Source organism: Trichomycterus rosablanca, chromosome 4 (genome assembly GCF_030014385.1).
Source record: "Trichomycterus rosablanca isolate fTriRos1 chromosome 4, fTriRos1.hap1, whole genome shotgun sequence".
Lineage (NCBI taxonomy): Eukaryota > Metazoa > Chordata > Actinopteri > Siluriformes > Trichomycteridae > Trichomycterus > Trichomycterus rosablanca.
Genome location: NC_085991.1, coordinates 3,889,769 through 3,903,166, shown reverse-complemented (window position 1 = coordinate 3,903,166; position 13,398 = coordinate 3,889,769). Strand labels below are relative to the sequence as shown.

Here is a 13,398-nt window from a genome sequence, read left to right as displayed (position 1 = left end):
TGGGAAAGACACGTTCATGTTAATCTAAATCAGGGGGTATTTATTCACACATTCTCAGCGGCTGCTGGTTTTCATGCCAGCCAATCAGGACCGGAGCTTTACCAGTGAGTAATACTAATCTAGAAAAGATACACTGATCAGCCATTGTTTCTACACTCACTGTCCATTTTATCAGCTCCACTTACCATATAGAAGCACTTTGTAGTTCTACAATTACTGACTGTAGTCCATCTGTTTCTTTACATACCTGTTTAGCCTGCTTTCACCCTGTTCTTCAATGGTCAGGACTCTTCCAGGACCACCACAGAGCAGGTATTATTTAGGTGGTGGATCATTCTCAGCACTGCAGTGACACTGACATGGTGGTGGTGTGTTAGTGTGTGTTGTGCTGGTATGACCGGTATGTCCACTCTGTTAGACACTCCTACCTAGTCGATCCACCTTGTAGATGTAAAGTCAGAGACGATCGCTCATCTATTGCTGCTGTTTGAGTCATCTTCTAGACCTTCATCAGTGGTCACAGGACGCTGCCCACAGGGCACTGTTGGCTGGATGTTTTTGGTGGGTGGACTATTCTCAGTCCAGCAGTGACAGTGAGGTGTTTAAAAACTCCAGCAGCGCTACTGTGTCTGATCCACTCATACCAGCACAACACACACTAACACACCACCACCATGTCAGTGTCACTGCAGTGCTGAGAATCATCCACCACCCAAATAATACCTGCTCTGTGGGGGTCCTGACCATTGAAGAACAGGGTGAAAGGGGGGTAACAAAGCATGCAGAGAAATAGATGGACTACAGTCAGTAATTGTAGAGCTACAAAGTGCTTCTATATGGTAAGTGGAGCTGATAAAATGGACAGTGAGTGTAGAAACAAGGAGGTGGTTTTAATGTTATGGCTGATCGGTGTATATGTATGTTTAAAGACAGGCCAAAAGCCATGCTGTTGTTACACGTTCAAAATGGGACTAAACTACCAGTTAGCTTCAGGCCATTCAAACCGACGGGTTGAGGCGGCACAACCCGCTAGCACACCAGCTATCGTCTCCCTCTGTGTACCGAAAACGGTTCAACTGTCCCAGACGAGCCTGAATTACAAATAAACGACACTTGTATAATCACACCTTTATACAAATTACAAGTCAATGAGAATTTATTTACATTTGAAAGGAACTCTGTTGGTTGCTCCACGTTCCATTCGTCTGACATGTTGGTCATTTTTTGTGACGGAAGTCGTGCCGCACTGAATGCTGGGATTGCTTTCAGCGCTGAGGAAGAGTCGGACGCTCCCTCGTTATTCAGTCAGATCATCACTCAGAATTAAGGTGCCTCAATAGGAGCATTTTAAGGAATCTTAAGAATTTAGACACGCCCTCTTCTCGGGAGTGTATGTAGGATGACGTCTATGTAGAGAGATCACCAGGTTTTCAGACAGACCCTGAGTTGCATGTACATGTACGTGGAGACTCTTGATTTTGGTCTTTGTAAGGCCGGTGAATAATGTGTGTATTGATGCTCACTGATGATCGGGTTACATCCGGTGGTTTGGTTGTCATGTCTGCAAGCCTAGCGACTGTAATTTTACACCAAAAATCTGAAAGAATTGTATTAAATTGTTTGTCTGTGTTTTATGCAATAAATGAATAATTGAATGAATGAATGAATGAACGATTCCTTTCAGCTGCTCTCGTCTGGTGTCACCGCAGCCGCTTGTCCTTCAGCGTGTTTGATTTAGGTTTGAGGTTTTGTATCGGATGCCCTTTCTGATGCAACACTCCTATTTATCCATGCAGTATGGGTGTCTGTGTTTGAGCCCGGCCCGGGATTTGAACCCCCCTCTGACAGGCTCTGTTATCATCACACCACATGAACTACCTAAAAACTATGTTACTGTGGTAAACAAAAAAGTATATAGTATTTGTTTATAAACAAATCACTGGGCGGCATGGTGGCTAAGTGGCTAGCACTGTCGCCTCACAGCAAGAAGGTCCTGGGTTCGATTCCAAGGTGGAGCGGTCTGGGTCCTTTCTGTGTGGTTTGCATGTTCTCCCCGTGTCTGCGTGGGTTTCCTCCGGGAGCTCCGGTTTACTCCCACAGTTTAAAGACGTACAAGTGAGGTGATTTGGAGATACAAAATTGTCCATGACTGTGTTTGATATAACCTTGTGAACTGATGAACCTTGTGTAGTGAGTAACTACCGTTCCTGTCATGAATGTAACCTAAGTGTGTAAAACATGACGTTAAAATCCTAATAAATAAATAAATAAATAAATAAATAAATAGTTCCAAATCTCTATTGGCATCGACAGCTATAAGACTATAACATCTGTAAGACTTCCATTCAAGCACCTTCACCTTCTTTTTAGCTACCAGTCGAGTTATTCTGCCCTTTTATTTGAGGTCTACATCCTGCTACATCAACCTCGTATTGCCCTACAGTTTCAGCCCCATATTGTAAAGCACCCACCACCATGTTTCACAGTTTTCCTTGATTCAAACACAGACGCACAACCCTTCAAGTCAAGTCAAATTTATTTATATAGCACTTTTTACAATGCACATTGTCTCAAAGCTACTTTACAGAATCCAGGACCAACAGACCAAAAACCCCTATTGAGCAAGCCGAGGGCGACAGTGGCGAGAAAAAACTTCCTTAAAAATACAGGAGGAAACCTTGAGAGGAACCAGACAACCCTTCTTTCTCCAAACATAGTGGACTCGTTTAATTTTCCCAGATAGTTGTTCTGATTGGTCCAAACGCCCATGTGTAAGCTCTAGATGATTATTTCCGCTTGCTCTCTGTGTAATTGTTGTTCCTGCTGTTTTCAGGCCGTCCTGCAAGTGTTGTCAGAATCCGAGAGCACATTGTGAAGTCTTGCGTGGCGCACGTCTCCGGGGACGGTTGCTCGCGGTCCCGTGAATTTTCCACTCGCTGATTATTGAACTAGTTGTACAGACAGAGAGGTTGTTTCATTGTTTATGTCCAAAACAGCACTAATATCCAGAACGGAGTTTATTTTACGTACAAATGTAACATGGTCAAACCGTAAATTTAAAAGGCGCCATGTGTGTAAATCTGAAGTGCATTTAAGCACATAAGTAGATGGAATAAGAAAAACGGGGTATGAATACTTGTTTGCTTTACTGTAGGTCATTTAACGTAAACACTGTATGGCTAAAACTATGTGGACACCTGACCACTGGCTTGTCGGACTTCTAATTTTAAAATCATATCCATAGAAATAGAGTTTCTCTCTCTATGGTTTTGCAGTGTGTCTGTTGGAATTTGTGCACATTGTGTCAAAAAGTAGCATTTTACTGGTGTTGGATTGTAATCCACAATTCTATTTCATCCCAAAGTCATTTACACTGATCAGCCATAACATTAAAACCACCTCCTTGTTTCTACACTCACTGTCCATTTTATCAGCTCCACTTACCATATAGAAGCACTTTGTAGTTCTACAATTACTGACTGTAGTCCATCTGTTTCTCTGCATGCTTTGTTACCCCCCTTTCACCCTGTTCTTCAATGATCAGGACCCCCACAGAGCAGGTATTATTTAGGTGGTGGATCATTCTCAGCACTGCAGTGACACTGACATGGTGGTGGTGTGTTAGTGTGTGTTGTGCTGGTATGAGTGGAGCAGACACAGCAGCGCTGCTGGAATTATAAAATACCGTGTCCACTCACTGTCCACTCTATTATACACTCCTACCTACACGAACAATGATTGGCTGCTATTATTACAGGGTGGGAGCTGGATGGGAATTCCTCAACTGATGCAATTACGATCTCTGCTGACAGAGACGAGGGATAATGGAGATCAGGGTGTGTCTCTTCATACACAAAGCTGATCTTCATATGAACTCGCCTTGTGCAGGTGAAAAGATGCAGCCGGCTACTGCACACGTGTCAGAGGGGGCGTGTGTCAGTTTTGGCTCTCCTCAGTAGAGAGGAAGCCTAATGCAATTGGGTAATTGGATACGACTAAAAGTAAGAAGACAAGGGGGAGAAAATGCTGATTCCTTAACTTCAAACGTTTTCCTTTTTTTAAAATATATTTGGGATGATTTTTTATTTTCAAGTCGTCTAAATGAGATTTCAGGTTTTTAAGGAGAGGTTTCTATAATGGTTCTCTAACACCCCGTTATGGAAGAGAGTTTACAAAAAAAGTTGAATGTTTTACAATTTATTAAGGACATTTTAATGGATTAGAAACATAAAGACGTTGATCCGTAGATGAAGTTTAGAAGTATTTTAAATGAAAAACAGTCCAGCAAGCTCTTGGTTTCAAGCTTTCCTCTCTACCCCGGTGTTCCCCTGAATACTTTCCGACGCGCTCAGCGATTTTTTCCGCCGCCCATAGGGCCGTAAAGCCTTCCATTATTAGCAACCCGTTGAATATTTGCTGTGTTGACTTTTACATTGATGTGGGGATCTCTGGTGAAGCCACAACGTTTAACACACAGAGAAAAAAGCCCAACTAGGACCGAATGAATCCGATCTGCTGTGATTCCTGAAGAATCGCCTCTAATAGCTTCATCTACACTCGGATCTACGCTGTATGGGCGAGATGCCACACCCGCCGATACCAGATGTGCAAAATCAATTCTGTTATTTAAAGCATGACCGTGTTCCTCTGCACCATAAATACGCATCATGACCGGGTTGGTTTGACATTTTCAGCACTTGACAGACGCTTTTATCCAAAGTGACCTACAGTACTGGGGCGACACGGTGGCTAAGTGGGTAGCACTGTCGCCTCACAGCAAGAAGGTCCCGGGTTCGATCCCCAGGTGTGATGGTCCGGGTCCTTTCTGTGTGGAGTTTGCATGTTCTCCCCGTGTCTGCATGGGTTTCCTCCGGGTGCTCCGGTTTCCTCCCACAGTCCAAAGACGTGCAAGTGAGGTGAATTGGAGATACTAAATTGTCCATGACTGTGTTTGATATAACCTTGAGAAGTGATGAACCTTTTACAGAGATAAATCAGTCTAATTTATATAATCATGTCACATAATCATATAATTGGTTCATTTATTTGATTGATTGATTGATTGATTGATTGATTGATTAAGGATTCATCTTGCAGGGTACGGAAGCTGAAGGAGACTTTGGTAATGGTACAACAGTTGGATAAGAACATGAGTAACTTGCGCACATGGCTCTCAATAAACCTGAGTGACTACAGTTTCTGTCTTGAATGTAACCGAAGTGTAAAACATGATGTTAAAATCCTAATAAATACATAAATAAATGTTACTAGGTTACTAAGTAGTTACTAGCTGTTCACTAAAACTAAAGGATTCACATCTAGACAGGATCCAGAGAGAAAACAGGACCCCCATCCCCGCCTTTATCTTCAGCAGGACGGACTGATGCACCGTTCTACCGACTGGTCTCCAAAACAAACACGCACCTTGCTGTACTTTCAGGTCATCAAAAGTCAGTTTTCAGGGGTGTTTCCTCCACTAGGGCGCTGCCCCACCAGACGTTCCAGACACTCTGGATAGAGACGGGTCTATTTGCAGCCGTAGCCAATTCCAATTCAGTTAGCGTTTTACATATAGGCTCGAGGGGAGGGAGGGTGAACTGGTTCAGACTGTGAATGGGAACTTATACCTAATGGAATGTATGAGAGGCGTCACTAAGAGTGAAACTCGCTATATCAGGCTGCACATGGAGCAGACCGAGAGCTGTTGTGTCCCAAATAACCCCCAATGCACAACGTGTGTGCTAAATCAGATTTCGAACCAATGGCGAGGCTACTGTTTCAAAGATTGTGATTTGAGACACAGCCCTCCAGGTTGCCAGCCATGTAGTGTGCTAAATCAGCTTTTGACCAGTGGCAAGGCTACTGTTGTATTGTGGATTGAGATGCAGCCCTGTGGGATACCAGCTATGTAGTGTGCTAAATCAGATTTCGAACCAATGGTGAGGCTACTGTTTTAAGGATTGTGGATTGAGACACAGCCCTCCAGGTTGCCAGCCACGTAGTGTGCTGAATCAGATGTTGACCAGTGGCGAGGCTACTGTTTCAAAGATTGTGATTTGGGACGCAGCCCGACAGGTTGCCAGCCACGTAGTGTGCTGAATCAGATTTTGACCAGTGGTGAGGCTACTGTTTCAAAGATAGTGGATTGAGACACAGCCCTCCAAGTTGCCAGCCACCAGTGGCGAGGCTACTGTTTTAAAGATAGTGGATTGAGACACAGCCCTCCAGGTTGCCTGCTATGTAGTGTGCTAAATCAGACAGAGCCCTCCAGGTTGCTAAATCAGACTTTGACCAGTGGCGAGGCTACTGTTTCAAAGATTGTGATTTGGGACGCAGCCCGACAGGTCGCCAGCTATGTAGTGTGCTAAATCAGATTTCGAACCAATAGTGAGGCTACTGTTTTAAGGATTGTGGATCGAGACACAGCCCTCCAGGTTGCCAGCCACGTAGTGTGCTGAATCAGATGTTGACCAGTGGCGAGGCTACTGTTTCAAAGATTGTGATTTGGGACGCAGCCCTTCAGGTTGCCAGCTATGTAGTGTACAAAATCAGATTTTGACCAGTGGCGAGGATACTGTTTTTAAAGATTGTGATTTGAGACGCTAAATCAGACGCAGCCCTCCAGGTTGCCAGCAATACAGTGTGCTAAATCAGATTTTGACTAATGGTGAGGCTACAGATTTTAACCAGCGAGGCTACTGTTCAAATATTGTGGATTAAGACGCAGCCCGACAAGTTGCCAGCTCCATAGTGCACTAAGTTAGATTTTGACTGATGGCGAGGCTACTGTTTTAAGGATTGTTGTAGCCTAGCGGTTAAGGTACTGGTCCAGTAATCCGAAGTTTGCCGGTTCAAGCCCCACCACTGCCAGGTTTCCACTGTTGGGCCCTTGAGCAAAGCCCTTAATCCTCGATTGCTTAGACTGTATAGTACCATAAGTCGTTTTGCCCAGAGCGGTAGAGAGAACAGAGTGGCGACACTCCCATAGGGAACCGGACATTTTTTCTGCGCAGCTTCCACATCGTGGGCTGCTCAAAAGTTCCAAACAACCCATAGAGTCCCATTCATTTCCACTACTTAACAAGCATTTTCAGCTGTTTGTTGCTTTGTTTTTAAAAAATAATGAATTTAATGTCATTAGTATACTTAATACTGTTATTGTTTAGCATTTGCTTAGCACTAAATGTTACATGTTTATTTTAATTAATAGGTATAACCCAATTTAGCTTAGTCAGTTAAGCTAAATTAATGACACTAGAGTCTTTTCACCTAAAATGAGTTGATTAATCAAGAGTCTTGTTACAGAAATGATAATAAAACATTAGAGCCATAATAAATCATGCTACTTTTACTTTCATACTTAAGTACATTTGAAGGTAAATACTTTAGTACTTTTACTCAAGTGGAGGTATTTATTTTTACTACTACTTTTACTGAAGTAATATTTTACCTTGGATATCTCTACTTTAACTCAGCTGCATGGTTTGTGTTCCTTCTCCACCACTTACATTAGACAAAATGAACTTGTGCACATTCATAATGAATTCTTTAATGTATTACATGTAGCAATCAATGATTAATCACTCATGAAATAAGAGCTGAATGAAGCTATTTCATGTACCTGCACTATAATGTTAAAGGTACGGTAGTGTGTTTATGAATCTGTTCATTCAGTGCAGGTAAACCTTATGAATCCAGCCACATGGCTTAGTGTTTAACCAAAATGATTATTATTATTATTATGAATCCTCAGGAAAGTGAAGGGAGAGTTTATGTAAAAAAAAAAACTAAAAAAAAAACCTCTTTAATCTCTGTACTGTATATTGTCTCTACTACTTAATGGTATGGCATTATGTAATGTATGCTAATATAATGTACTGTGTGTTAACAAGAACGACCTAGTAACAAGTCATTATAAACATCAATCTTCCACTTCATATACCAAACTGACATTAAAGCATTAAATGTAAAGGCAGTTGAAAATACCAAGAAATTGTACAAATGTTTATTATTTACCGTTTAATATTTCATTTACTGCTGCCTGTCCCATATGAGAACATGACAGAGCTGGGTTTGTTTGGAACTATTGGAGGGTTACGTGAACGACGTGGCGGCGAGAACAAGGAGTGTCGTAACTCTCTCTGTCTACGGCTCTGGTTTTGCCGGTTTTGCCGCTTCTGTCGGTTTTGCCGCTTCTCATAAGTGTGCACTGGCCTTTTGTATTTGTGAGCCCAGCCCAGGATTCCAACCCCTAAACTGGTGTTTACTGTTACACCGCAGCAACACTTTTCTTCCCATTTAAAAATACTGTTTCTAAAATGTGCATCGATTTCTGTTTCAGACATGAAGAGAACCCTTCCGAAAGTCTCCTGAAATGGTTTCATCTGTAGGATGGACTGAAGTAGAACGGTTCGGCGAACGATGCTCCTGCACAAAACTTAGTCAAGGCCCATCTCACCCTGGCTCGCGGACCCTCATCTGGAGATCCAGAAGGGTCCAGGATGTTCATCATTTACTGGCGGATTCGAAAATGCCAACTCTCCCAGCTGATCATGATGTGTTTTGTGCTCTCGGTGATCAAAGTGTACTGGGAAAGTCTTGACAGTAACGTGTTGGGCCACATCAAGTCCTACTCCTACCGCCTGGTCAACAACCTGGACTTCATCAGTGCCAACCTGACGATCAGCCGCAAGGAGGCGCAGAAATTTAGCGACCACCGCTACCTGATAAACCACGAGCAAAAATGTGCCAACCGGGACGTGATGCTCCTGCTGTTCGTCAAGAGCTCCCCCGAGAACTTCGAGAGGAGGCAGGCCATCCGGTCCACGTGGGGGAACGAGGTGTACATCGAGAGGGCGCTCGGCGTGACCGTCAGGGTCCTGTTCGCGCTCGGCCGCCACCCTCGACCCTTGGACAGAAAAAAGCTTCAGCAGAAGTTGTACTCGGAGGACCAAAGGTACCAAGATCTGATCCAGCAGGACTTCATCGATTCCTTCCACAACCTCACCATCAAGCTCCTGCTGCAGCTCGGCTGGAAACACGCCTACTGCCGACACGCCCGCTTCCTCATGTCAGCCGACGACGACATCTTCGTCCATCTGCCCAACCTCATCCGCTACCTGCGAGAGGTCGACCGGGCCGGCGTGAAGGACTTCTGGGTGGGAAAAGTGCATCGAGGCGCTCCCCCCATCCGGAGGAAAGACAGCAAGTACTACGTGTCTGAAGAGATGTACCCCTGGCTGCTGTACCCCGATTACACCCCCGGCGCCGGATACGTCGTCTCCAGCGACGTGGCCTCCAGGGTCTACCAGGCCTCCCTCACCCTGAACGCCTCTCTTTACATCGACGACGTCTTCATGGGCATCTGTGCCAACGCCATGGGCATCTCGCCCCAGGAGCACGTCTTCTTCTCCGGCGAGGGCAGGGCTCCCAACCATCCCTGCATCTACGACCAGATGATGACGTCGCACGGACACGTGCGGGACTTCCACGAACTCTGGAAACACGCGACGGATCCTGAGGTGCGCCGGGTGTCCTCTGGAATGTTCGGGAGTCTGTACTGCACCCTGACGAAGTTTAGACTCCTGTGTTTACAACACTCTTTAGACACGTACTCGTGCAAAGCGGCTTTTTTGTAGGAAGTCAGTTTCGTACCTTTTTAGATTTTTGTCATTTGGACGTTGAACTTTTTTTTGGTAATAGATCATGTCATTTATATTGTGCACAATTCAATCAGTGTCGGTATAAATTCCTGCATATTTTTACTGCAGCACAAACGACATTGTTGCAGATCTTTTTTTTAAACCTATGACCTGGGCAACACTCAGACGCAGTCTCGAGAGTCTCCCTTTAGGAGTGTCCCGAAACATTCATTCGGGGTGCCATGACTTAAGGGGAGGTTTTAGATGATCTCAAGCGCCCGTAGTTGACAGCGTGTCAACGTTTTCTGAGAAACGAGAACATGAACCTATCAGAGGGGCTCAGATTTGTACCAGCGGCGCAGCACAGCACGCACTAGGTCAAATGTGTGTTTCCAAGATTCACACAACACGGACAAGAACGTCTTTCAGATCTAAACGGATATTTATGTATGTTGCGGATTTCACTCACTCACTTTCTTAACTGCTTATCCTATTAGGGTCACAGGGGGGTGCTGGAGCCTATCCCAGCTTTTCAATGGGCACAAGGCACACAGTAACACCCTGGATGGGGCGCCAGTCCATCGCAGGGCAGACACACACACACACACACACACCCATTCACCTACAGGGCAATTCAATGTCTCCAGTTAACCTGATAGCATGTTTTTGGACTGTGAGAGGAAACCGGCGCACCCGGAGGAAACCCACGCAGACACGGGGAGAACATGCAAACTCTGCACAGAAAGGACCCGGACCGCCCCGCCTGGGGATAGAACCCAGGACCTTCTTGCTGTGAGGCGACCAAGTTCAGATTTGGTCCTCATAGATATCTGGATTTTAGATTCACTTTTTAATTCCTTCCTTCCTTTAGTAAAGCTGTACTTGGACTGTCCTGCCAAAGTGTGTTTAAATCCCATTTGTTTGCTCTAAACTTGCTCAGAGCCCAATAGCTTTAAACCAGTAAGTTGTAAGGTTCAGTTGTATTTTTACTAAAGTGATTAACACCAGGTACTTGCATTAGCTCAGCAAGTGCTACTCAATCCCACAATCCCATTAGTTTGCTGTCCATTTGCTCAGAGCCCAGTACCTTTAAACCAGTAAAGCTGCATTGGTTCAGTAGTTGTATTTGTATGGAAGTTGCAGATTTGATCCTCATAAAAGTCTGGATTGTAGATTCACTTTTTAATTCATTCCTTCCTTTAGTAAAGCTGTACTTTGACTATCCTGCCAAAGTGTGTTTAAATCCCATTTGTTTGCTCAGTGCCCAATACCTTTAAACCAGTAAAGCTGTATTGGGTTCAGTAGATGTACAAGGGTTCTTCAAAAAGCTTCCACACTATTTTTAAACTCTTTTTATATATAAACTTTTCTACATCGTCGCCTTCCGATGCATTTTTTCCAGCGTCGTACCAACTTTTTAATGCCGTCAGCAACAAATGTTTTATGTTCTTGGTTGAGCGTGTAGCCACTGATGCGCCGCTGCTTTCACATCATCACCACATGAAAATCTTCTTCCCCTTAAAGCTTCTTCGAGCGTATAAAAAGGTGGAAATCAGATGGTGCTAAAACCAGACTATGAGCGTCTCTCAGACACGACCGATTACTCTTCCTCTCTACTACACCGCTTATAACCACCATGTAAAAGTGTGGAAACTTTTTGAAGATCCCTTGTATGTGAGTGATTAACACCAGGTACTTGCAGTAGCTCAGCAGGTGCAACACAATCCCATTTGTTTGCTTTAAACTTGCCCAGTGCCCAATACGTTTAAACCAGTAACCAGTAAATATGCATTGGTTCAGTTGTACTGTACTAAAGTGATTAACACCAGGTACTTGCATTATCTCAGTGGGTGCTACACATCTGTAACTAAGCAGTGCTGTTAAACCAGACACACAAGCGTAATGTATAGTAATGAGGGAAATGAACCGGCTGTTAATATATTGCAATGTGCAGATTTCTCACAAAACTTAATTACATAAGAGCGTTTTTGTTACACAGCATGGAAATGAACCAACAGCAGCCCAGTAAATACGTTCAATTTCTTCCTTCTGCTTTTCGAAAGCACGAATGATAACATACAGGAAATTTGCTAATGTGTTTAATGTGCTCCCAAAAAACTGCAACTGGCCATAAAATCCTCATCACGTCTCCCTCGGCAGGCGCTCGTGCTCCACAGGTTAATATTTATGATTTGGATCATGCTACATCATGTGAGTTTGTTGTCAATAAACCATTTAAAACAATGTTTGGTGTCTTTGGCTTGAGTAGTGGTGTGTTCTGATGTCCTTGCATCACTTGTCTTCAACATAATCCAAATACAAACTCAAATACAGTGGTACCTTGTAACTCAACGTCTCCTAAACTCAACATCTTTGAAACTCGACGCCCTTCGTCGAGAAATTTGTACCCTTAAACTCAACGTGTTCAGTTCCTTTAAAAGAAAAAATATATATTTAATTTCAAATTAACAATAACGAGCATCATTTGTGTAAAATAACCATCAGATCCAGTGTTCCAGCTCCACATGTATCTGTGTTTATCTGGATTTTCCTCAGTTTCACTTTTAAACTTGTGTTACAGCTCGAGCTTCTGAGAAATTGTGAGAATTAGCTTCTCTGAGAGTCTAAAACGCTTAAAAAGTCTAAAAAGAGTCTAAAAAGCAGCGCAAAGGCTAATGTGCCGCTTCTCATGTGAATGTGCCGGTACTGAACGGAATACGGTATTCCAAGATCAAGCATCACCACGATTAAGAAGCATAATGAAACAATAAAGATGTAAAGCTAAAGTGCAGCTTTTGTATTTAACTGGTTTTAATTGTATTTCAGTGTTTTTATATTATATTTGTGTTATTTTCAGTGTATAAGTGTCAAAAACAACCTCATTATTTTACATGAGCCTAAAATATATGCAGTTCCTTAAAACTCAACGTCTTTTAAACTCAACAGAACCAGCTGACGATGAGTTTCAAGGTACCGCTGTATACCCGAATATACCAGATTGTGCTGTGGCATAAAAAAGGAAATTTTTCACTGGGAATAGCTTTAAGATCAAATTTAAGATAAAACTATAGAATCCAGGCAGAGGGGTGGTGCTGTAGTGATGTCTCCCTCGACAGGTGCTCCTTCTCCACAGGTTAATAATTATGATTTAAATCTTGCTACATCATGTGAGTTTGTTGTCAATAAACCAGTTTAAACAAAGTTTGGTGTCTTTGGCTCGAGTGGTTATGTGTTCTGATATCCTTGCATCACCCGTTCTTAACGTAATCCAAATAAACTCGAATATACCCGGTCGTGCTGGTTTATTAAAACAGTCTGTGGCATAAGAAAGGAAATTATTCACTGAAAAAAGCTTAAAGATCAAATGAGGTGCCACAGGATCCTGAACTCGGCGTTGCCACCGGTCGGCTGGGCACCATCTAGCGGGCATAATTGGCAGTGGCTGCAGCAGACACGGTTCTGCTAGGGCGTGATGACTGGACTGTGTGGGTGGGGTCTCCAAACCCTGTGTAAGGACCCTGATTGGCAGATAGAGAGCTGTGCAGAGTGCATGGGTGATAAAGGGTTCCGCAAAGGGCTGTGCACGGGTCGGGGGAGGCGTGAGCAGCAATATACCCACCTCAACTGCAATCAGGGATCCACCAGCAGTGGAAGACAAATTGACTACACGCTAAATTGGGAGAAAATGGGACAAAAACTTTAGAATCCAGGCAGGGGGGTAGTGCTGTAGAGCTGTAGTGATGTAGTGCTAGAAATA

General features: G+C 43.7%; 1 protein-coding gene across 1 annotated transcript; it reads left to right on the top strand.

Moving 5' to 3' along the window:
• Positions 1 to 8,501: 8,501 nt before the first annotated feature.
• b3gnt5b (UDP-GlcNAc:betaGal beta-1,3-N-acetylglucosaminyltransferase 5b) lies at positions 8,502 to 9,678 on the top strand. The gene has a single exon (XM_062992940.1). It carries the CDS (start codon positions 8,502 to 8,504, stop codon positions 9,636 to 9,638), a length of 1,137 nt encoding a protein of 378 aa, XP_062849010.1. The 3' UTR covers positions 9,639 to 9,678.
• Positions 9,679 to 13,398: the final 3,720 nt, after the last annotated feature.

Coding starts and splice junctions, on each gene's coding strand:
- b3gnt5b (XM_062992940.1), top strand. CDS start 8,502: ATGTTCATCATTTACTGGCGGATTCGAAAATGCCAACTCTCCCAGCTG.